The 21,445-nt window shown below is 34.3% G+C and overlaps 2 protein-coding genes across 2 annotated transcripts; both read right to left on the reverse strand.

The window, feature by feature from the left end:
• Positions 1–179: 179 nt before the first annotated feature.
• LOC123212745 (protein VAC14 homolog) lies at positions 180–7,332 on the reverse strand. The gene is made up of 20 exons (XM_044631924.1): positions 6,968–7,332; positions 6,748–6,861; positions 6,314–6,379; positions 5,715–5,804; positions 5,502–5,621; positions 5,370–5,398; positions 5,100–5,242; positions 4,901–4,995; positions 4,573–4,659; positions 4,306–4,413; positions 4,113–4,204; positions 3,925–4,006; positions 3,514–3,579; positions 3,201–3,316; positions 2,986–3,106; positions 2,650–2,811; positions 2,385–2,513; positions 1,719–1,787; positions 1,169–1,450; positions 180–655 (listed from the first exon to the last, which is right to left on the reverse strand). The coding sequence occupies exons 1-20, from the start codon at positions 7,049–7,051 to the stop codon at positions 560–562; spliced, it is 2,151 nt and encodes a 716-aa protein (XP_044487859.1). The 5' UTR covers positions 7,052–7,332; the 3' UTR covers positions 180–559.
• Positions 7,333–9,643: 2,311 nt separating this feature from the next.
• Positions 9,644–20,860, reverse strand: LOC123213749 (nuclear pore complex protein NUP155). Its single transcript, XM_044633263.1, has 13 exons — positions 20,489–20,860; positions 19,867–20,036; positions 19,134–19,260; positions 17,551–17,813; positions 15,646–17,314; positions 15,350–15,562; positions 14,929–15,173; positions 14,418–14,832; positions 14,029–14,225; positions 12,987–13,344; positions 11,329–11,547; positions 10,793–11,118; positions 9,644–9,936 (listed from the first exon to the last, which is right to left on the reverse strand). The coding sequence occupies exons 1-13, from the start codon at positions 20,645–20,647 to the stop codon at positions 9,819–9,821; spliced, it is 4,479 nt and encodes a 1,492-aa protein (XP_044489198.1). The 5' UTR covers positions 20,648–20,860; the 3' UTR covers positions 9,644–9,818.
• Positions 20,861–21,445: the final 585 nt, after the last annotated feature.

Genomic DNA, 21,445 nt, shown 5'->3' on the forward strand with positions numbered 1-21,445 from the left:
TGCCTACAGTCTGTCTTCAGCCACCACAAGAAAAACAAACAGAAGTTTTCCATACAGAGCCTAACACAATATATCAATAAATATTGATAAAATGGTGAAATTTTCAAGATATTCAGATTGTAATAATGGTAGGGAAAGAGAGAGGAAGCCGCGAATAATAGCTGGAAGCACACAACAAATGAATAAAGAAAGATGCATACTGTACCAAAAAGGTCTATGATGTGTACATGAATTTAGCTTATTTGTATAATTTGATTGCTGTGCAGGTAAAACAGATAAACAGAAAAAGGACAAACTGCATTTTCTGAAATTATATATCTCCCTGCAGCCCCATATGGTTCATAATAAAAATAACACAACCACATGGGCATGTTCCAATTACATAGAAAAAAAGAAAAAGAATTAGCTCAGGCTAAAACCTAAGCCTTTTAACTTGATGTAAAACCCAATTTTCATCTTCTTCTTCATCATCATCATCCCAACCTTCCATAACTTCTTCAATTAACATAAACTACTAGGATATACAATTTTACAATTTATACCAGGTATCATTTGGAGGCTAAAGTTGCAATTGCCCTGGACCTTTCTTGGATGATCTTGAAGAAGGCTTACTTGCGTCAGACAATTGGTGTGGTTCTTGCAGTGTTTGCACCTCCTGCAAATTCAACAGGTGACAGTGAAGATCCCAAATATGTCAGTGACAATTGAAAATGTGCCAGTAAATTTGAACAAGATACAATAAGATATGAAAAGAATACTACAACAGAGACATGTTACAAATAAGTGCTGGAAACAAGAACTTCACTGCATTGCCAAATTGCCCCGCCATAGCTCAGATTTCAATTAAAGTTAAGACAATGCATATTGCCGCTTACCAACAATGTACTATTTGCCGCCAATCCCTCATGAACTCAAAGTTTTGTAGCATAGGTTGGGGAAATGGGACTAGTAAGATCATCTCAATACCTCAATCTCTACAACTAAAATAAAATTCCATTATGGTTGAGCTAGGGAAACCACCCAATATATTACGCAAGCAAGCAATTAGGATACCAGCATTTCCTGAATGTGCTCAAATATTATGTTTGTATCCTTTCATTTTGTTATAGATTGTTTAGAACTAATTCACGACTGAAGACTAGCAGATAATAGATAAAACTCAACAAACCTTCAATACTGAAGCAGAATTATTCCGCAACTGCGCTTTTGCTTTCACATGCATCCGATGCTGGTGCTGCATTTGATTAAACTGTTGCAGCCTTGAAGTAAAGTTAATTCCACTGTGTGAGGTCTCCGTGTCTGAGTTCAAGTCACCATCTTCAGTGAATTGTGATCCAGTTGTCAGAGAGTAAGGATTTCCTGAAGATATCCACTTGAATTGCTCGCCATTGAAAGAATATGACGGTACAGTCTTCAAACGAGTCCGTAGTATCTTAAAGGCTGCACTTTGCTGCAATAATGAGTCATGACAAAGGTTAAAAATGGGACTGATTATCAGCAGAAATCACAAATGATAATTGGGCTGGAGTTTTTAATAAAACTATGTTGAATTGATCTTCATATATCTACTAAAAAATAGAAACCATTCTAAAAGCTTCCAAGCAGTAACATATAAAGTTTTGGACCAAAAATATATATAAGCATAGGCTTGCAAGTTTGGTCCACTTCAAAATAAAAAATTAGAGATAGATAAAAATATCAAAATGCCCGAAACATACCTGGGGAAGCAACATAAGAAGACCGTACAAGGCTTTCAATAACCACATATATCTTCCAGGTTCAAGAAGCTGCAAATTACATAATTGCTCAGCCATTTCAGGTATCTCTTGGTCTTGAGAGGACAAAATCAGTAAAATAACTAACAGCTTTACTACCAGATATGCAAAATCATAAACCACCATGGATAAAACCAACTGTTTCAATGTAGAAATTCTTGAGTCTCAAAACAAAAATATTTTTATGAATGAGAAATAAAATAAAAAAATCAACTATTACTTAATGTCGAATTGCTAGTATCTACAGGCAATGACCTAAAATTAAGGCCACAAGAAAAAAAATCATTCATTACAAATGTCCTTAATCCCAACTCATGAAGCTTTCACCAGTGACAGAGAGGGCTTTCTGCAAGAATGTTAAACAGTTCCATGCAATTGTTATTTAAAAAAAAAAACAAAGGAAAAGAAAAAAGCTTTCTGGCAACCTACAGAACAACAAACATCTTTGCAAACCTCGCAAGTAGAATAGACAACTGGAAGAAAATTATGTGCGAAAAAGGAAGACATATTTTGTATGTAAATCTGATTGTGAAACAAGCTCAACATTCACAAGACACTGGAATGACCCAATAGTAAGCGAAATCAGAACATAGTGTTCAACTTGAGCACCTGCAATCTAAGATAAGCAAAGGTAGGAGTTTCCAGCAAACGAATCAATTTATCCAGCTGGACCAAAAATTTTACATTAATATCTTCCTCCACTAGCGACTGAATGACAGTACTGACATGCTGGTATGTCTGTCAAAAAAATAAAAACAACCAACATCATTAGTAGGACTTCATAAATGGCTATGAAAAAAAAGGCAAGGGGTTCACTGGGAAGGTATGACACACAAACAAAATAGACAGATATAAGAAAGTTTTAAATTCTTACCTGAGCTAATAGACAAAGACTTATAATTGCCATAGGTGAATGACACCATGAAGCATATAAAGAAACAAATAATTCTTTCCCAGCAGGGTTGATCAGTGATATTTTTAAGAGATCTCGAAGCTCAGATAATTCTGAGGATGTAAGTAAAATCAAATTTAAAGCCTGAAAGAAGAAAAAAAAAAGTATAGTTTGGTTATAAATGAAAATAAGAATAAAAATACTTAAGTGAAATGATGAATCTATTGAATAAACCATTTCAATTTTTTTTTTTTTCTAATTTTATCTCAGCTATGTCTTCATTTCTGGAATTGCATTGGCCTATGAATAGAGGAAAACCTGAACCATAATACATGCAAAATCCAGGTCCGATTCTCCCTCAAGTATAGTAGAGAATTCCAGGTATACCCTCTTAGCATCTAAAAGTACACAAAGTCGGCGGATTATCAAAGCACCACGCCTAAAGAAACCAAAGAAAGCACAATTACAATAGAGAGAAAGTAGGTGACACACCATTCTACAAGATTAAAAAAACAACAAGGAAAGAGACTAACTTCTCCAGAAGAGAATTATCGATCCGGAAATTATGAACTAAGAAAACAACAAGATGGCGAAAATGCTGTTGATCTTTTGCAATGCATGCATGAACCTCAATATCCAGGAGCACTACCTGGGAAAAAATCCAAATTTCCTTTTTATTTAAGTTACATGATGGAGAATAATGTCAAATAAAATACAAAAGTGTAAGGTAATTATTTAAGTCCCAGGCAAAAGAAACATAAGTAAGTATATGAACCAAGTTTCATAATAATAAAACTAGAAAACCATACTGGAAGAACAATCAGAGATTATGGAGAAAAAATTTACCTCATCAGAAGGATCTGACAGTGCTTTTAAAAGGGTGTCAAAGATTTCATTCAGAAAACACAAGACCTGTGAAGAAATTGAAACTGCCCATTATCAACATAAAAATCATTTTCAATAAAAAGGACACAAACACAATTAAGTCAATACTCCAGGTATGCACAGTAGTTTCAGGTCTGTTTGAGACACTGAACTAGTCAAGAAACCAAACAAAACTGTGTATCAAAATGTCAGATAAACTAAGGCAGTATATTTTTTAATAAGATCAGCTAGTTTAACAGTTATGTCATTTCACTAAAATCTAATACACATTATAGTATTGTCTTACACAATAAATTATAATATATAGGCAAATGACATGAGAACATGCACGCACCAGACGTTCACATGATTAACAACCAAATGTCCAGTTACCTCAGCTCGATGTCTATTCAAAAGGGTTGATATCCAGTGCAATGCTTCAATCCGAGTAGCCTCCCATTCGCTAGATAGTTGCCTACTCAGTCAAAATAACTAGCAATCACTTCAGTAATCATTTATAGTTAAACATCATAACTCACTCATGAAACTAGATTTTTTTTTCCCAGATTACAAAACTACACCTCCTTGCAATAGAGAGGATTGCTCCAACATCAAATCCTTCTGCTGGATCAGCCTGAATTGCAAGAAGCTCTTCATTGGTTTCACGAGCAACCTTACAGCAGAAAAAGGGGGGAGAAAAGTTCATTCACCAATATACCCAAAGGCACTGCAACTAATTCTTTAATTTATCACAGAAAAGGTAGCTTATATTACCACTCGAATTTTTTCTTCTTTGTCAGATATACAAGGTAGAATGGCTCCTAGAATATCAGCATAGTAGGGAACTAGCTGGTCCCCACCAAGTTTTACAAACTCATTTATCTGTTCAATCAAGAAATTGAAAAGTTCGACTATTTATATATGAGGTGCAAATAAGAAACAGTAAAAGCTGCCAATATTCACTGTTTTAGAAGAAAGAAAAGTAAAGAACTTTTATTTAAGAAAAAAAGGGATTGGAAGAAGAGACTGATTATACTTTACCCAAGTGATGGCTGTTAACCGAGTAAACTCATCTGCAGAAAATGCCCTCTGAACCAGTATTTCAGCCATGCGACCATAATCTACAGACTTCAAGAGTAGCACTGCTCGAGTCAGAAAATTAAAAATGAACAAAAGAATTCATGACAAAAAACTTGATGCATATGATCCACTAAAAAACCATTTTCCGTTGGCATCACAAATCCAACATAAAGCATACGACCCTAAAATGATACAAAGAAAGAAATGCTAAAAGGCAAGTAATCAGAAAGCAGATATCACAGCAACGAATAGTAAAATCAGAAATTTGAAATTTTAGTAGAAGTCTTACTGGGGAGTTTTTAATCTCTTGAAGAAACTCTGAAAGGGCTGAATCAGCTTGTTGCCGTATTTCATGACTAGAATCACTTAACATATTAAACAAACCTGAAATTTATCAAGAATTTCTGAGTTTAATCTCAAAATAGAAGAGAAGAATACTTGAAAATCAGGAGGAAAAAGGCAATTTTTAAATGTTATATACTATTTACCATCAAGAAAATCAGGAAGAAAACCCAACATATCAATATCTGGAACACTGTCCAATACAGTGATCCATCCAACCAAAAACTGTCGGACATAGGGATTTAGAACATTCATCCGCTCTCTTAACAAGGGTATAAATTCTTCAATGCTGAGGAAAATAAACACCATAAAACAAAAAAAATTACATTATAAAAGCAGTTGCAAAATTCTTGTTCCACTTTTCGTCTCTAAACACAAGAGCTTGCAAGTTATATTTGAGATAGAAGATTGAGCACCTGAATTGATCACTTTCAGTGACAATGTCCTGTTTCACATAGTAAAATCTGAGAATTGATCCAACAAAAATGAATTCCTACTTCAGAAAATTACAATAAGTTAAATATTTAAGGCAGGGATGGGGAATCCACCTTTACAAGGCGATCCAAAAGATGTGCAGCACTTTGCACATTGGCATCTGAATCTGCCGAAAGCTTACATAATGCATCAAATATCTGATTGAAGAATATGATGAAATCTCCTCTTACGACCTGTGGTGCAGCAGCAAATGAATAACATATAAATCTCAATAAATTTATGGGGGATGAAGCCACAAAATGTAAGTTCACCCAATCAAATCTCACCTTCGCAATGTTATACAGAGCTTCACATGCATAGTAACGAACTCTGCTATCTTGATCAGAGAAAGAACTAAGCACGGGAGGCACTATTTGCTGTAGTGTCACACCAGAATAATACATAAGAAAGAACCAGCAAAGAAAGAGGAAAACCAACAGACAAGAAAATTTGATACCGAATAATGTAGAAGATTATATTAATAGAAATCATGAGTATAAGAATGAAGAACATGAAAAAGGAGAAAAATCAGCACACAAAAGAAAAGTATTCAGTAATAAATTATACAAGAGCATCATTGATATACATTTTAGAAGTATAAGGTTTAATTAATCTAGTACACACCCCTTCCCCTTCTGCACTCTGAAGATGAACACCACACTCCACACATATGTTATAAACAGATGACTTGACATATGTTATAAATAGATAAACAAATAGTGACAAAGAGAATATTATCCTAAATGAACATTAAATAATAGCTACAACTATCATTCAAAAGGTTGGCATTAAACAACAACTCAAAGTTTAACGATTCACACATAAAAATCTGAATTAGATTAAATGAACATCACAACATTAAAAAATAATAAAAAATAGAACTCACCTCAAGATGCTGTGCTGCTTCAGAAGACAACCCAACAGTGGCAGCGGCTAATCCTATCAATCCTCCCTGCACAACACACAATTTCATTCATTCATTACAATGAGTCAATAAACAACCCAAATTCGATCAAAAATAGAAACTTTATAAGTACAGTAATGTAAAGACTCAGTAATTATACGACTTGCACCAAAATAAGAAATCTATCTGTCATTTCAATTCCAGTTACCGAATGTCATTACTATATATTGATATGAATCTGCAACTTCTTACATCTAAGCATAACAATTCTGTATTTTCCACAATTAATTACAAATTTAAAGTTAAATGTCACATGAATAATCCTTTACTTTAAAAGCACATAATATTTTTATTTACTAAAACTCAAACATAGAAATTTAAACAAAATTAACAAACTAAAGAAAAAAATCTAAAACCTTGCGGTGGTTCGTTTGGGGAGAGTAGGTAAACTCGGTGGTCAACAAATTGATGACCGCCGTAATCTTCTCGTGTTCGCCCGCCATCGCCAACTGCTTCACTATTCCTTCAATCTACAGACACATACAAGACGCTAGACATCAGAAAAAGACGACGAATTCAACTACTTTCTAAAGATTCTGAGAAATTCAAGAAAGAAATAACGAAAATTCATTTCACCTCGAGGGCAGCATTTTTGCGCTTCTCGTAGAGCTTATCGGCGAGATTACGAAGGACTCCAGCAGGAATCGCTGTCTCCGCCATGAAAATCGCAACCAAAACCCTAACAATTCAATCCTTATCCTCGGTTCCACGATTAAAAAGCGCAGAGAATCAACGACGTCGTTTCATGATCTTTCCCTCTTCGTGAAACAAAAGACGAATTTCAAGCTCAGATCTGGCGATTTAAAGAGAAGGAAAACAAAAAATAAGAAAAACGAATCGGCGAAGAATTGTTTCGGCTATTTTGCGTTTTGTTTTGAGAGTTTCCAAAGTGAAAGAAGAATACTGCATGTTAACAGAGTGATGGATCTGGGATGATTGCGAAATGACTAAAACGCCCTCGTTTTGGATAATTTTTAAAGGAAATGCGTTTTTAGGGATTTTTAATTGAAAGATATCTTACCGTGTAGAATACTTTTCTTAGATTGGAAATTTCTTTTAAATATAATTATTTTGAAAAGTATTCGAATTACTTTTCTTATTTTCAAAAAGTATTACTTTTTTATTTCAAACTTATACTATAAAGAAAATATAAATAATATTGTTATCCATTTGAAAGGGATTTATTGGTATAAAAGCATTTTCCAATATAATAATTAACAAAATTATATATTTGTATTTTGAATATACAAATAAATACATATTTTATATGTTTTATTATATTATTGATTGACTTTAAATTAAAAATAAAATAATATTTAATCATGTGATAACACATATAAATGTATACGTATTTATATACTCAGAATAAATATATATAGTACCACTCTATAATAATATAATATTCAATGATAGTTTCATTGAGCTTCCTCATGTTTGCTTTTTTTTTTTTTTAAATAAACAATTATTGAAAATATCATGAAATATGAGAGAAGACTTAGAACAAATTCCATTTTTCTTTTTATATAAACTAATTTTATTTTTAATTTTAATTTTTTTGCAAAAAAAAATTACTAACTATTTGTATTTAGAATAAACTCAAAGGGTTTTATAATAAATATAATAAAATGCTCAATTTAAATATTGAAATAATTTTTAATAATCCCAAATACACTCTTGATCTTGACGATTAAAGGCAAGCCACTAAAAGGCTTCGCACAAAAGATGAATAAAAATTTGAAAAATGGGCTCAAGAGTCAAGATAATAATAAAAATATAAAAGTGGTTACTTATAAAAAGGAATTACTAGTATAATATTTGTTTAAATAAGAGAAATTTTCATTGATTTAAAGCGTTTAATCGTGGAAAAACCATACAATGTAAATAGAATAATGAAAGTCGTGAGCTAAATGGTATACCCTTATCAAAAATATACATAATTCAATTTAAATCATAGAATTAGATCTAACTACTTAAAAATTACGATTTGCTTTAATTTAATTTATAAAATAATTTTATTTGAGTTTATAAATATCTTTAAAATAATTTTTAATTTAGAATATAATTACATCAAATCGAACTATACACACTTTTATCGTTTATATTTTTATTTTTTTGAAGTGTACGATATAGACAAATCTTGTTAAATATTATATTATTAATTAAAATGGGGAGGTGTATTTGAGACAAACCTAAACAAAGTCATCTCAATCTCAAATAGCTTAATAAGTAAGCAATATCACTAAGGAAAAAAAATCATCAAAGAAGTACCATCAATAAGATAATTAGATTAAACAACAAAAATTAGATGAGAAGGTTTGTGTCAGATTCAAGAAGCTCATATCCACCAGTTAAAATGAAGGGAACTTGCCCGAAAAAGATATTTCAAACAGTTTATCAAATTTAGTATTGTCAATGCCTTTCAAGATCCCATATATTCTATTCTCAATTTTATGAAGTGATTTTGCCATGAAAAGATAATGAGGTTGATTTGTTGATTTTAATTTTAATTTTGTTTTTTAATTTTTTATTTTTCGTCTGACGTCATTTATATGAATTTAATTAGTATAAAACATTAAGTGTTGTAACATAATATCCTTTTTTTATTTTTTTATATCGTATAATTGAATGAAAATATAATGAACCATACAAATATTGAGCAAATTTATGGTCAACATTTGCCTACTTTCGGCATAATTTAGCAACCCATTAAACCTTGATGTAAAATAAAGTGTCACATGCTAAGTGTTAATAGCCACCCAAATTTAAGACCACTTTAGATTAGCTAGGAATCTTCAAAGATCAAAACACAAGCAACGGAGGACATTTGGCAAGAAATTTAAGCCTTTAGTGTGAGAGATCTAAACAGCCAATGTAGTCAATTGGCATGCTTCAAATAAGGCACAAAAAAATTAAAAAAAAAAAAAAACCAAAATCAATTAATAAGAAGCAAGAGAGATGTACCTAAACAAACCAGTTGTGAGCTTGTTACCATTGTTGCTCACCCTAGCCCGGCACCTGGAAATCAAGAACTGTAAATTAAAACTGGAGGCTGCCTCACCCTTGCCGTTAATCACAACTGTAAGCTCAAAACATTTACTGAAACTTTCTCCAGCTTTATAAATTCGACAGGCCAAAACTCCAGATCAGACCAACTTTCCACTTAACCAAGGCACAAGGGCAACACCAATTCCCACTGAGGAGCTGGTACCAAAAATAAAGGCATTGCAAGTCTTCAATTTCTTACACAGGTCATTTAGGAATGAGAATTCACGCTCTTGATACTATCTGCAACTTTTACATTTGGTCTACTGTTAAGCTAATGTTACATGACCACTTCCAATTCTGAACCTAAAATACTTTTTATTGGCAAAATTCATGTGACAAGGAAAACATTTCATCATGTAATATTACATTAAACAACAAACAATCAAAATCGAGTAAAAGAAAGAGGACTTATAAGGGATTCCTCTAGTTCTCTAAATCCTCTGTAGACAGCCTCGGTCCGGCTCTGTGGAAGGGGAAGTCTCCGTACCTCTGTCATAAACCTGAAACCACAAATTAAAAGAGAACACAATTAAATGTGGTCCAACAAGTTACATCAAAATCAGAAAACTATGAAATAAAAAGGAAAATTTTTACAATGAAAAAAGGGGAAAAATTGCTGGCATTACAGTCACTGATACGGCAATTGAACACTTGTACCCTTACAAGACAAATCTGCTTCCAGTATTTTTAATTTTTTTTCCCTTTCTTTTGCCCCAGTTCAGGTAGATATAGACACTAATTCCTAGAAAAATAAATTTGGGTTAATCTAAGAAAACTGTAACACCCTTGATATTGCTTGCTTCTTCAAAGAAGTGTTTCTGCATTATAAGTAAAAGTGGCAGACAATTGTGAAGAAAACAAAACTGGAGAGTCTCAGGGAACTTAAAACTTCTTTTAAGAATATGTCTATGGCAATGGTTGATGGTTGATGGTCCAATGACTCCAGAGGTTAACAAAACTTGTGGAACATTAAAACTTCTAAAATAAAAATCTGAGTTTAAACCCCTGTTACGCTTGTGAAACCCTAACTTATCTAGTGCAACAATTGTAAATTTAGTAATTGTATCCTGAGTTTACCCATTTGACCAAACCGAACAGGGTTCCCCAGTTACCAAAAAAAAAAAATGGTTGATGGTCCAACATTCCAAGTAAAACAAGTTTGCAGAAAATGAATATTTTTCTCAATTCAAGGCTTTTTATCCTTAGTGTAAACTAAAATCTCCAGAATATATATAAACCTTATAACTAAAAGGGATGACTGGAAAACTTCTCATTTTCATCCACATCTCATTTAATCTTTGTACAAATGAATACACCCATATATTATGCTGCATGAGAAAAAAGAAAGAATTTGACCTGTTTGCTGCACTGGTGATCTTATCTCGAATCCCTTGGTTTATCACAGTTGTTTGCTCCTTTGAAAATGTTCTGCCTAATATTAGAGAGGCTCCAGTTGCACTCGTACCCATTCTCTGAGCGAATACAGACATTGCCCACTCTCTAAGTACCACTAGCACTGATCGAAGAAGGTGTAGTCTGAGGTTAGGAGATGGTAAAATAGCTCCGTTCGACAATAATTGGTCATAAGTGTTTAACACAGGTTCAGCTGCTCCTTTGCAAGCTGCTAAAAGAGCCCTTGGCACATCATCTCCTACAAGTTCAGCTCCTGAATCCAACCTCTCCTGCAGAGATTTTTTTTCAAAAGAAAAACAACCCAAAAAAATATAAAAAAAAAAAGATCAGAAACTACAGGCAACGAATTTGAACCCCACTCCAAGAATACCTTACAACATAACAGACAGAGTCGGGAAATTTGAGACTAAATTGAGCAGTTTGGAATAAACATATATAAGACAAAGTATGCTTAAATACAAATAAAATGGTAGTAGTACCAGTGCAGCTTTCTCAAGGTGTAGACATAAAGAGTCCAAAGGTAAAACAGCTCCATCCCCAGGATATACATGCGAACCAATCCTCTTCAGCACTGAACAGGCTTCAGCAATGCCACCCTTCGAAAGAGCTTGATCAATAAGTCTAGCCCAGGTTTCTCTTATAATGCTACTATCAGTATCACCAGAATAGCTTGCAAAGTAAAGCATTTCCAGACATATCTGAAAGCAGAAATGAAAAAAAGATGCATTTGTTTCATGAAATATAACATTAAATTAAGAAAAAAAAATCTAGGAATGGTGTTGTTAATAAACTACTCTACAAATTCAAAAGATTCGCTAGAAAATAAGAAACAACCAAAAAGATCTATAAAGAGGTAGACAGAACAAGCAAAGAAGGTCCTTAATCCAAAATGTATACATTTAACAAGCGAAGGTATAAAAATAGCAAGAGAAAAATGAAGAAAAAGAAGCGCACAATCTTCTCATGGAAATTTCACAATATTGTTGCTCAGAAGCTTCTAATCAGCTGATCCTTGAACAGAGCCCTTTTTTTAATTATTAACCAGGTACAGGCAGACATATGGAAAGCAAAGTTCAAAATTACTCACCCGGTTCCCACCTACAAAGAATAAATAAAAGGAAGATATCTCTTGAACTCCTATAATTTCACCCAAAAGTAAATCTACTCAGTTAACTTTCCAATAAACAACCCACCACAACACACACACAAAACATACAACAAAAAAGGCCATAAAATCCTCCTATTTATTTCAAACCAAATGACCCAAAATATGGCCTCCAAATCTTTGTTCCTCTCAGCTGTATACTGAGAAGCTTTCCATGATTAATGAAATACTTGAAAAAAGGTTCATCTCAAAACCAATTTGGCTTCCCTTAACACAACATGCCACACCCCAAAAGTAGTAGAACAGTGATGATAAATACAGTCAATACTTTCCACATTGTTTTTACTGATAATACACCAATGAGATGACAAGCACAAAGGCCCATTTTTTTTATTTAGCATCACAAATATGTAGCCTCCCCTGGGTGATACACAATGTTTTAAGGCTAACACATAGTAAATGAATCTTAAAAGAGAAGAAAGCAGAAGAGCTAAATATCAATAGATAGAAGACTGAGCAGAAGGTCGTGCAGATATGTTCTTGTTTCCAAACATCACATCCTCAAATAAGCAGAATTAGGGACAATGAAGAAAATAAAAAATAATTAGACAGCATAAGTTTCAACCAAGTTTTGAAAGCACTATTATATATTTTGCAACTTAAAAAAAAGTACAACCACAAAAAGGTTATATCATAATATGAAATGGTTACAACAATATAAATGTCTCATTCGAAACATGAATCACCTGGGAAAGTAATAGAGGGAAAAACTAAACTTATCACGTGATTTCAAGTTTATTGGAAGAAAGAAAAGATTTCAAACTTGTATTTATTTTCTATTTATCTCCTGAATTTATGTAATGGGTTTTCTGACAAAAGGTTTGAAAGAAAAGAAAAGAAAACCATGGTCTTTCCAGAAAGCCATCAATTTACTGAAGTTTAAGGGACCAAAAGAGAGACAAACAACTATCAGCAATCAACTTGAATGCAAATAGTCATGATAACAAGAATAAAAAATGATGAACGATGTACCTCCCAAAGTTCAAATGGAACAGCATATTCATTATACAATTGAGTGATGTTCTTCAAATCTAATGATAGATCTTTGGCCTTTTCTCGGACAGTGCTTGCAAAGTCAGCATTGTTAGAAGAATTGCTATCAGGAGCCAGTCCATTTTGAGCTGACTCAGACATGTCACCTGATGCTTCCAAACTGGAGGCCATAGCCTCTAGTTCCTCTTTTATTTTTATTTGAAACCTAAGGACAGTGAGCTTCCCTTCAAGTAAATCCAACAATCCATTATCAAAAGCAACCCGGGAAGAACCTACTAGACCATCACTGTTACTTGCACTCTTGGCCTGTAGAACTGCATTACTTAGGTACTGTTGCCTGACAGTGACAAAAGGAGAGCAATTATTGATGGAAGTTTGAACTATACAACGTAGGAACCAACACAGACAAGAACTAGCATTAATGTGGTTTAATTTGTTTATCTTAAAAAATTAATCTGAGATGTGATTTAAAATGAGAAGCTAAGGTCAATTCAGCTACAGGTCATATAATCCCAAAGGTTGGCTCAAATCTCTAAGGCCTTTGATTTCAAACAAGATGTCAGTGGTTCAACTCCCCCTGGGGCCATCGATTTGGATAATATATCCCATAAGTTTCTTGACTAACAAGGCTGTAAGGTCTAGAAATAGATCCCATTTAAAACCTGGAGTGAGTGTAATGTGTAAAAAGGAATGAAGGATTTCTGCAAATATATTCAACTAGGCATATCACAGCAGATATATTGAATTCAAGGTTAAAATTAAAATGTATATGCTCCATGATAAGCACCCACTTGACTCATGAGGCCGGGCGCTATGGGTTAAATGAAGCCAATATCTGTTTGAGCAATCAAATCCCAAACCAAACTTAACTCAGACACTTGACTCATCATTGTTGAATACTAAATGGTAAAAACCTATTTTCCATTCAACTGCAGGTTGTTGCCATTTTGGCCTTATCCACAGCATTGTCAGCATTTAGGAAAATAACAAAAGGAGAAGAATGAAAAGGAAAACTTCAGACCTCTGATCAAGAGTAGGAGAATCCTTTGAATCAGTTGATCTTCTTTCAGCAAGCCTTAACAATACATGAGCTGCAAGTAAATGCTGTCGTTTCAAGACATAATATCGTGCCAAAAGATCAAAGTATTTGGCTTCATTTGATGGAATAGATCGACCCATCAGGGAAGTTGCTGATGTTAATCCAGCCACAGCACGAACCTATAAGCAAAAGAGAGAAATTAGAATAACAACCAATGCAACCTTGTGGTGATAAATGCTCTTAACATTTCAAATAAGTAAACAACTACAACTGTAAAAAGTCCAGTGCAAACAAGTTAAAATATTTTGAGAAATTGAACAAGCCAATTCCTTTACAGTTAAATCCAATCACACAATTGAAATGATAAAAACCTCTCGTAAGGGTTCACGACCAGCACTTTGCAGAAAAGGCACCAAATCAGGGCCTCCGTACTCCAAGAGCTCATTTTCAAGACCCAAATCAATCATAGTTCTGTAGAGGTACTCATGAAATATTCTATCAGGCGACTGGACACCTAGCTGAACAATCTGGCATATATATTTCTTCCGTGAGGCTGGATCAAGGGTAGATCGTGCAGCAGCAGGCCTAACAGGGGACCCAAATTCTCTAGGAGAAGAATCACCCTTTAGAGATCGCAAAGCACTGGTGATTATCTCATAGCACTGTTCACGCTGTGCAAGAGCATAGTCCCGGGTTGCTGCATCAACTTGATCATTGAAGGCATCGCCTGCTGGATCAAGAGTCTGTGCCTTTTGCAGAGGTAAGCGAACCACAGCTTCATAAAATCTGCAGTAAGCCACAAAATTTTTAAAAAAATTAAAATTAGATTCAAGCATACACAGTAAAAGGACCAGCTCTACCTAGAATTGGTTCATAACTGACCTTAAGTCTTCAAAGCGTTTGCAAACAGTTCGTAAATCTGCAGATTCTGGGATTTTACTTAAGAAATTGAAGGCCTCTCTAGCAAGATTCTCCTTCTCCGAGTCTGAAGTTGTAGCAGCCCTTTCAAGACATTCCACAGCTAAAAAGAACTTGTAATCAGATTCCTTGAAATAGCTTGGGCATCCTTCTCGTAATCTTGCACTAATTTCATCAACTGTTCCCCTGCCATCTGGACCAGTATAATACTGGAGGAAAAAATAAAATATAAACATCAATCGATGAACATTAGGAAGATGGAGAATTGCAACAGCACATAAACCTAATCAAGCTAAGCAACACTTGGGAAGATAGGAAGAAAGTTTTTCAATGAAAATAGCTTATTTGAGTGGGACTTGCAAGATCCAATAAGAGGTAGTGTTACCTCCATCAAAGTAGAAATAAGCCTTGTGGCAAGGCGGTCACCCTCCTCAGAACAAACTAGTTGACAAAATGTCAGCTGAACCAACTGTTGCTGTAAATTAGCATCAAAACCTTGAACCAAGCGAGTCACATGATGTTGAGAAAGAAGTTGGAGCAAAAACAGAGCTTCAGCAGATCTAAGAAGCAACTGCCTGATACATTCCATAGCCCTTACCTGCAGCACAGCAGACCAGAAAGTTGCCAAAGGAAATAAAAAAGAAAAGTATCACATGATATCATCAAGCTATTTCATCACACCTCCATTGCAGCCAATTCAGTGGGAGTATATGGTAACCGCTGTCTTTTATTTGATGTCCCAGAACCATTAGGCTCAACGTTTCTTGAGTAAGCACCAAATAAGTTTCTAACCATACTCTGGTCACCAGAGCCCAATTCTGAACCAGTTCCATACAAAATAGAACCAGTCAACTCACCCAACCCAACTACACAGCCATAAAGACCCCTTCTCTGGTTTTTTAAACACCTTAAGAACTTCTCCAATGAACGAATCTTATTTTCCAAGACTTGCATAGCCCCAACAGAAAGTCTGCATACAACTACCCCATTCTCAGACATAGTATCATTTGAACTTGGACCTCCCTTTATGACCATTATGGGAAGTTCCCAAACAGGGAAAAGCAACCTTGACGAGCACAGGCAGAGCCCCTCATGTGCACCAGAAAATACAGGCTCCGCTTCCTGAACAACCTGCCCCATGCTGAATCCCCCTGCTGCTGTTCTAGCATTTGCCAATGCATTACTACCTTCAAGTTGTGGCATTCCAACAAGTCTTGGGTCCTCAAAAGCTTCAGCAGCCTTTTCAGCAATAACATTGCTTATAAGATTTTCAGAATGAACAATCCTTGCAGCTAGCATCAAACACATTGAAGCTGCCTCGCCAGCTCCAAAACGGTTGAAAAAATCTTCTATGATTGATCTTGGTGAGTTGCATTCAAACAACCTTCTCAAAATGTCAACAGGCCTGTTGAAAACTACTTCCATCATGCCCATGGTACTAAAAACAACAATTCTCCTCCTCGGCAGTATATGTTGGGTTGAAAGGTCACCTCTTGCCCAAAGTTTTACAGATGCCTTTTCACAGGAGTCCCCCATGCTTTCAAGTCCACAAAATTCAAGTTCTGAGTAAAGGGATAAAACAGTCGAAGCAGTATCTGGTAAAGGTAGAACATCAGCCACAGATAGCATTCGACCTTCAACAGGTAGTGAAGACACAGTTTCCCTAAGAGCTCGAGAAACCCTAGCGCTTGTTCCCAAACTACCTGACAAAGATGATTGTGAGCTTGCATCCTTGCTTACCATAAGAAGAGAAGACATAGTTGGTGGTGATGAATCGGAAAGGATAAGGGTTCCAGCTGAGTAATATGCTGCTTCAACCTTCAATGACAGATCCTCACTCTGATTTCTTCCAGGAAGAGATATAGCTCCATATCCAAGTCCTCCACCAACCCCTACAGGAGGAGAAGGCCTAGTTGTTACAACTTTTAAACAACTTGGTCTATGCTGGTGATTGTTGAATCCCCTCAAACCTCCAACACTGCCACCATTACCACTAGTTGGAGAAGTGGAAAGGTACATTCTTCTTCCATCTGATAAGACGGCAACAAGGTGTAGCCACTTTGATTCAAGAGTGGATAAAGGTGAAATGCAGACTATAGATGGCTTTGTCGATCGATTTGAGGCTCTTGGTACTGTTGGTTGTCTACCTCCATAATGAGTATCCCTCTGATTGAACAGATTCCTTTCTTCAGCTACCTTCTTTAGTGGACCTTCTCCATTTGGACCCGGAACAAAAACCTGAAGTTTCATTTCCTCAGTTCTTGCATACAAAATTTGTCTTTCATTATCAAAAACCATTTCAACAATGGGGTCAACAGCTCCAAATTTAAATAAATTTGGTACAATCCACCTGGAAACCATAAAAGCACAGTTTTCAAACATGGTGTGAGAAAACCTTCACTTGCAACTACCAAAATTTGAATGCAAAAAACATTAGTTCATATTCTCAAACATCACTCGGCAGAACATGCAAATTCAGAAATGTGATTAAATCTCGTGAATTAAGACAATCTTCAAACATCGCTATGAAATAACAAGCGTGCATAAATGGATTATTTCACTCCATACAATTAATGATGTAAATACCTTGAAATTACATTTCCAACACCTGCAGTAAGGCATATTTTACGGCAGCGCCTGTACCAGCCAGAACCAGTTGTGTAATGCAACTCATAGATGTGGCCATCACGGCCTGCTAGGAATATACGCCCCTTATCAGTACATGTTAAACAAGTCATGGTAACTCCGTCTGATGGTACTGTATACTCTGGCAAAGGCTGCAGTGAAATTTCCGCATAAGGATCTGAACCATCACCTCCTCCAGAACAGCATACGCCAACAAGCATCAACTGATAAAGAGAAATTGCTATTAAGAAACAACAAGATCATGAACAAGAATGCTACAATTAATTACAAAAAGAGACAACTGTGTGAAACATCATAAAATGAAAAAAATGCTCGATTTGGTGAGAGAAACAGTAGAAATATGCTAAGGAAGGTGACAATAAGTCATGCCATGACAACTATTTAATAAAACACTTAAGATGTATTTGTGAAGAAAAAAAGCTGTGACCATAAGAAACTGAAGGAAGTGATGTCAAATGATATATTATTCAAAATGCTTTGGGGGTAGCTCCAGTTTATTATATTATAGTAACTTAAACTTTTAATTCAGGTATATGTCTGCCATCCACACCAAAATAATTGGGACTATCCTGAAAACCAACAAGCGGAGGAAGACCTCCAAAGGATAAGAGACATCAACTAAAGAGGGTGGCAAAAGAAGTGTCTTTGTGTATAATCCTGCAAAATGTAGAAGGTTATCACTTCCAGAACGTAGGTAAGGTGACATGATGCAAACAGAAATACCTAGATTCTTGAAGATCTAGAATAAAATATAAGTCATCAATCTTGGATCTTTATCACTTGCATCTCCCACAATTATTCTAGGAGCTATAAATATCCATTTGACCTATGAACGAATATGCTGGTTGGATTAATAAAACTCTGAGTTCGGTATATTACAAATTCAAAACACTACGGCAGGTAGCTACATTCCTGAGTAAGTATGCATTTTTTTAATATCATGCGTATGTCAGAGCATCCTTCTCTAGTTTTTCAAACACAAGCCACTAAACTTGTCCATTCACCTCCAATTATCAAAATCTAATGGCATAATTACTGTATTAACAAAATAGAAGCATCCTTGGGCATCCATAGTCATGAATTTGACCAATTAATAGAGAAAAGAAATAGCGTTATAGCTGCTCAGATTATATGATTCCTAATAAGCATTTTTCTTTACTTGATCCAGCATCAGATCTGGTTCTGTTCAAAGTAACATGACCAAACAACAAAACCCCAATAAGTAGATTAAAATGGGCCAGATCACATGCAAGAAGTATATCCTTAAGATAAAATATATAGCTCATCATACCATTGGAAAACAAGCAATAATTTTGTTTCTCCCACTATACATAAATTTCAATTTTAAAATATTAAAACAAGGATGTAAAGATTCAAAATGTGCAAGAGAAGAACAGCAATATCATTTTATTGCTACAGAATAAAAGTTGTCCAAGGATATAAAAGAAATTTCTCTTAAACAATTATCAATAAAATAACATTTTCAGAAGGAAAAAAAGAGAGAGAAAAGCACTAGCAACTACCTCAACTGGTGTGGCTAAAATTATAAGGTATTGGATAGCCTCAACAAAAACTCCAGGTCTAGATTTGGCAAGACCAACAGCACAAATAACTTGTTCCTCTCCAGTGTATTCAGGACATTGGCCATCCCTAATCATAATATCACCATGTAAATATAATCTGTGGATTAATTTCCAACAAATTTACAAAAATAAAGGAGAAAGCAGGTAACAATGATACAATAGGGAAAAAATCTTCTCATGAATACAGAGCCATATCATTAGTGCACAACTGATAAAGACATGACAGATATTCATTTATTCTATCATTCATTTATCTAAACCAAAATCATTATTATCATTCTTAAATTTGTACATCATGCAGGATTTCATCATATGCAGATATACAGAAGATATTTTACAACCATCCCACCCAAGATTCCCTCACTAGCAAAAGTGCAATTACGTAAGACCTTCCATTAAGCACAGCCATTGACACAAGCATTTCAAATACTTCCCATCAGCCTTTTTCAGATGAATTATAAGCCTTAATACTAAGACATATTAATTTAACAAATCAGAATATCATCTTATAATACTTTAGTATCTCAATGGCCACAAAATTGCATAATAATGAAATCACTTTAGTAACAACCTCTGCCTTTTCTATTAATTTACATCTTCCCTGTTTTACATCAACAACCCTCTAAACATGGCTATTTCATAAACATTACTTTAATAAAACAAAAGATCTTACCATTTGTCAAAACGCCAAAGAAATAAAGAATTATCAACTGATGCCCACGCTCGGCGTATCTCCGGAAATATTCCACATAAAGCATTCCCTTCACCACCAGCCGCATTATATCTTTGAACAAGTACCGTAGGCAAGTCCAATGTATCTGCCACCTCAATCAGAGGCGGCCACTGAAATAAAATTATCACACTGCATCATCATGTGGCACTTTCCAGTACTACTCAGTTTCTATATAAATTTGAAAAGGAAATGGCTACAATTAATTGGTTTATTTTCACTAAATACTTTAAATTTAAGTAATCTCCCACATTGCACAAATTCATTGCATGATATGGACTAATAATGCTCAAAATGCATGACTTGTATCTAGTACGATTCCTTATTATTACAATTCATATTTCATTAGCAATTTAAAACTAAATGCTACAAGTAAATCACAAATTTTAACTTTGCATGTTAGTAAATCCTATATTAGAAAAAACAATCTCAATTCAAGTAAAGTCGCATTCCATTATTACATCTATTTCCTGTATTATAAACGTAATGCCAAAAGTTTTCAATTCAGTCCACATAAATCACACAAAAACAATCAAAAAACCAATCAAAATCATTATCATCCTACCTCTCTAGGATGAGTAGAGTAGGGATGGCTAGCGTATCTCGACGCTTCTAGGGCATCTTCAACGTCGAGCTGAGAGGCAGCTTCACGACCAATGCGGTCGCTGACAACAAGCCCCGCATTGGTGACATCACGCATAACAATTTCGTCCCCCCAGGACATACTGAAAGTAAAATAAAAACCCTAAGGTCAAGAATCCAACGTGGAGTGTTTGAATTCAAAATTGGTCCCCGAAACACACAGAAAATTGTAGGGTTTTTCTTGCGGTGTCTCGGGAACCAAACAGAGGAAGATCTACTTGAGTTGAATTGAAAGAAATTTAAATTAAGAAGAGAGAGGGAGCGGGTTTTGAAGAGTTAATTGTGTAAATAAGTGAGAATTGGAAACATAGGGTTTTTAAGGGGTTTTTGCAGTGGCGGGCCAATTCAGTCATTTTCGAGCCCGGTCTTGTCGAAATTTTCAGTTTATTTATTGATGTGTCGTGACATCATTATTCATATTTTTATAAAAAAAAATAATACAAATCTCCTATTTTAATTTAGAATATTATACAAATTTGTAACCCTCATTATTTTATTATTTAATTTATAAATAAAATTATATATAAATAAATGTAATTTATTTATTTGTAAAATATTTTTAATTTAAATAACTTAATTATATATTACGGATAAATTTGTAAATTTTTTTTATTCATTCAATGTTACTATTGATTTATTATTAATCAATATTTTTAAGTAAATTTTTTATTATTTGGAAAGTATTGAATAAAATCTTCATTTCTCACCTTAATTTTGAAAATTCTTTATTTTAAAATTTTATTTGAAGGAAAAATAATTTATCCTTATTTCTCACCTTAATTTTGAAAAATCATAATTTTTTCATTAATTTAATTTTAAAAAATTATTTTTTCACCCCCGCCATCTAAGATTTTCATATTTTAATATTAACAACTACTTC

The sequence above is a fragment of the Mangifera indica genome, chromosome 4 (assembly GCF_011075055.1).
Source record: "Mangifera indica cultivar Alphonso chromosome 4, CATAS_Mindica_2.1, whole genome shotgun sequence".
Taxonomy (NCBI): domain Eukaryota; kingdom Viridiplantae; phylum Streptophyta; class Magnoliopsida; order Sapindales; family Anacardiaceae; genus Mangifera; species Mangifera indica.

Bases quoted from the DNA above. Each gene is read 5' to 3' on its own strand.
- LOC123213749 (XM_044633263.1), bottom strand. From the start codon at position 20,647: ATGTCCTGGGGGGACGAAATTGTTATGCGTGATGTCACCAATGCGGGG. The intron at 14,226-14,417 runs GTTTTTATCATT...TTTTGCTTATAG, and splicing joins GTCGTGAACCCTTACGAGAG to GTTCGTGCTGTGGCTGGATT. The intron at 11,119-11,328 runs GTACTACTACCA...AAATCTCTGCAG, and splicing joins ACCTTGAGAAAGCTGCACTG to GAGAGGTTGGATTCAGGAGC.
- LOC123212745 (XM_044631924.1), bottom strand. From the start codon at position 7,051: ATGGCGGAGACAGCGATTCCTGCTGGAGTCCTTCGTAATCTCGCCGAT. The intron at 4,007-4,112 runs GTGTAGTTTTGT...TTGACTGAGTAG, and splicing joins ATCCTCTCTATTGCAAGGAG to GCAACTATCTAGCGAATGGG. The intron at 2,812-2,985 runs GTTTTCCTCTAT...TTCTTCTTTCAG, and splicing joins TTGCATGTATTATGGTTCAG to GCTTTAAATTTGATTTTACT.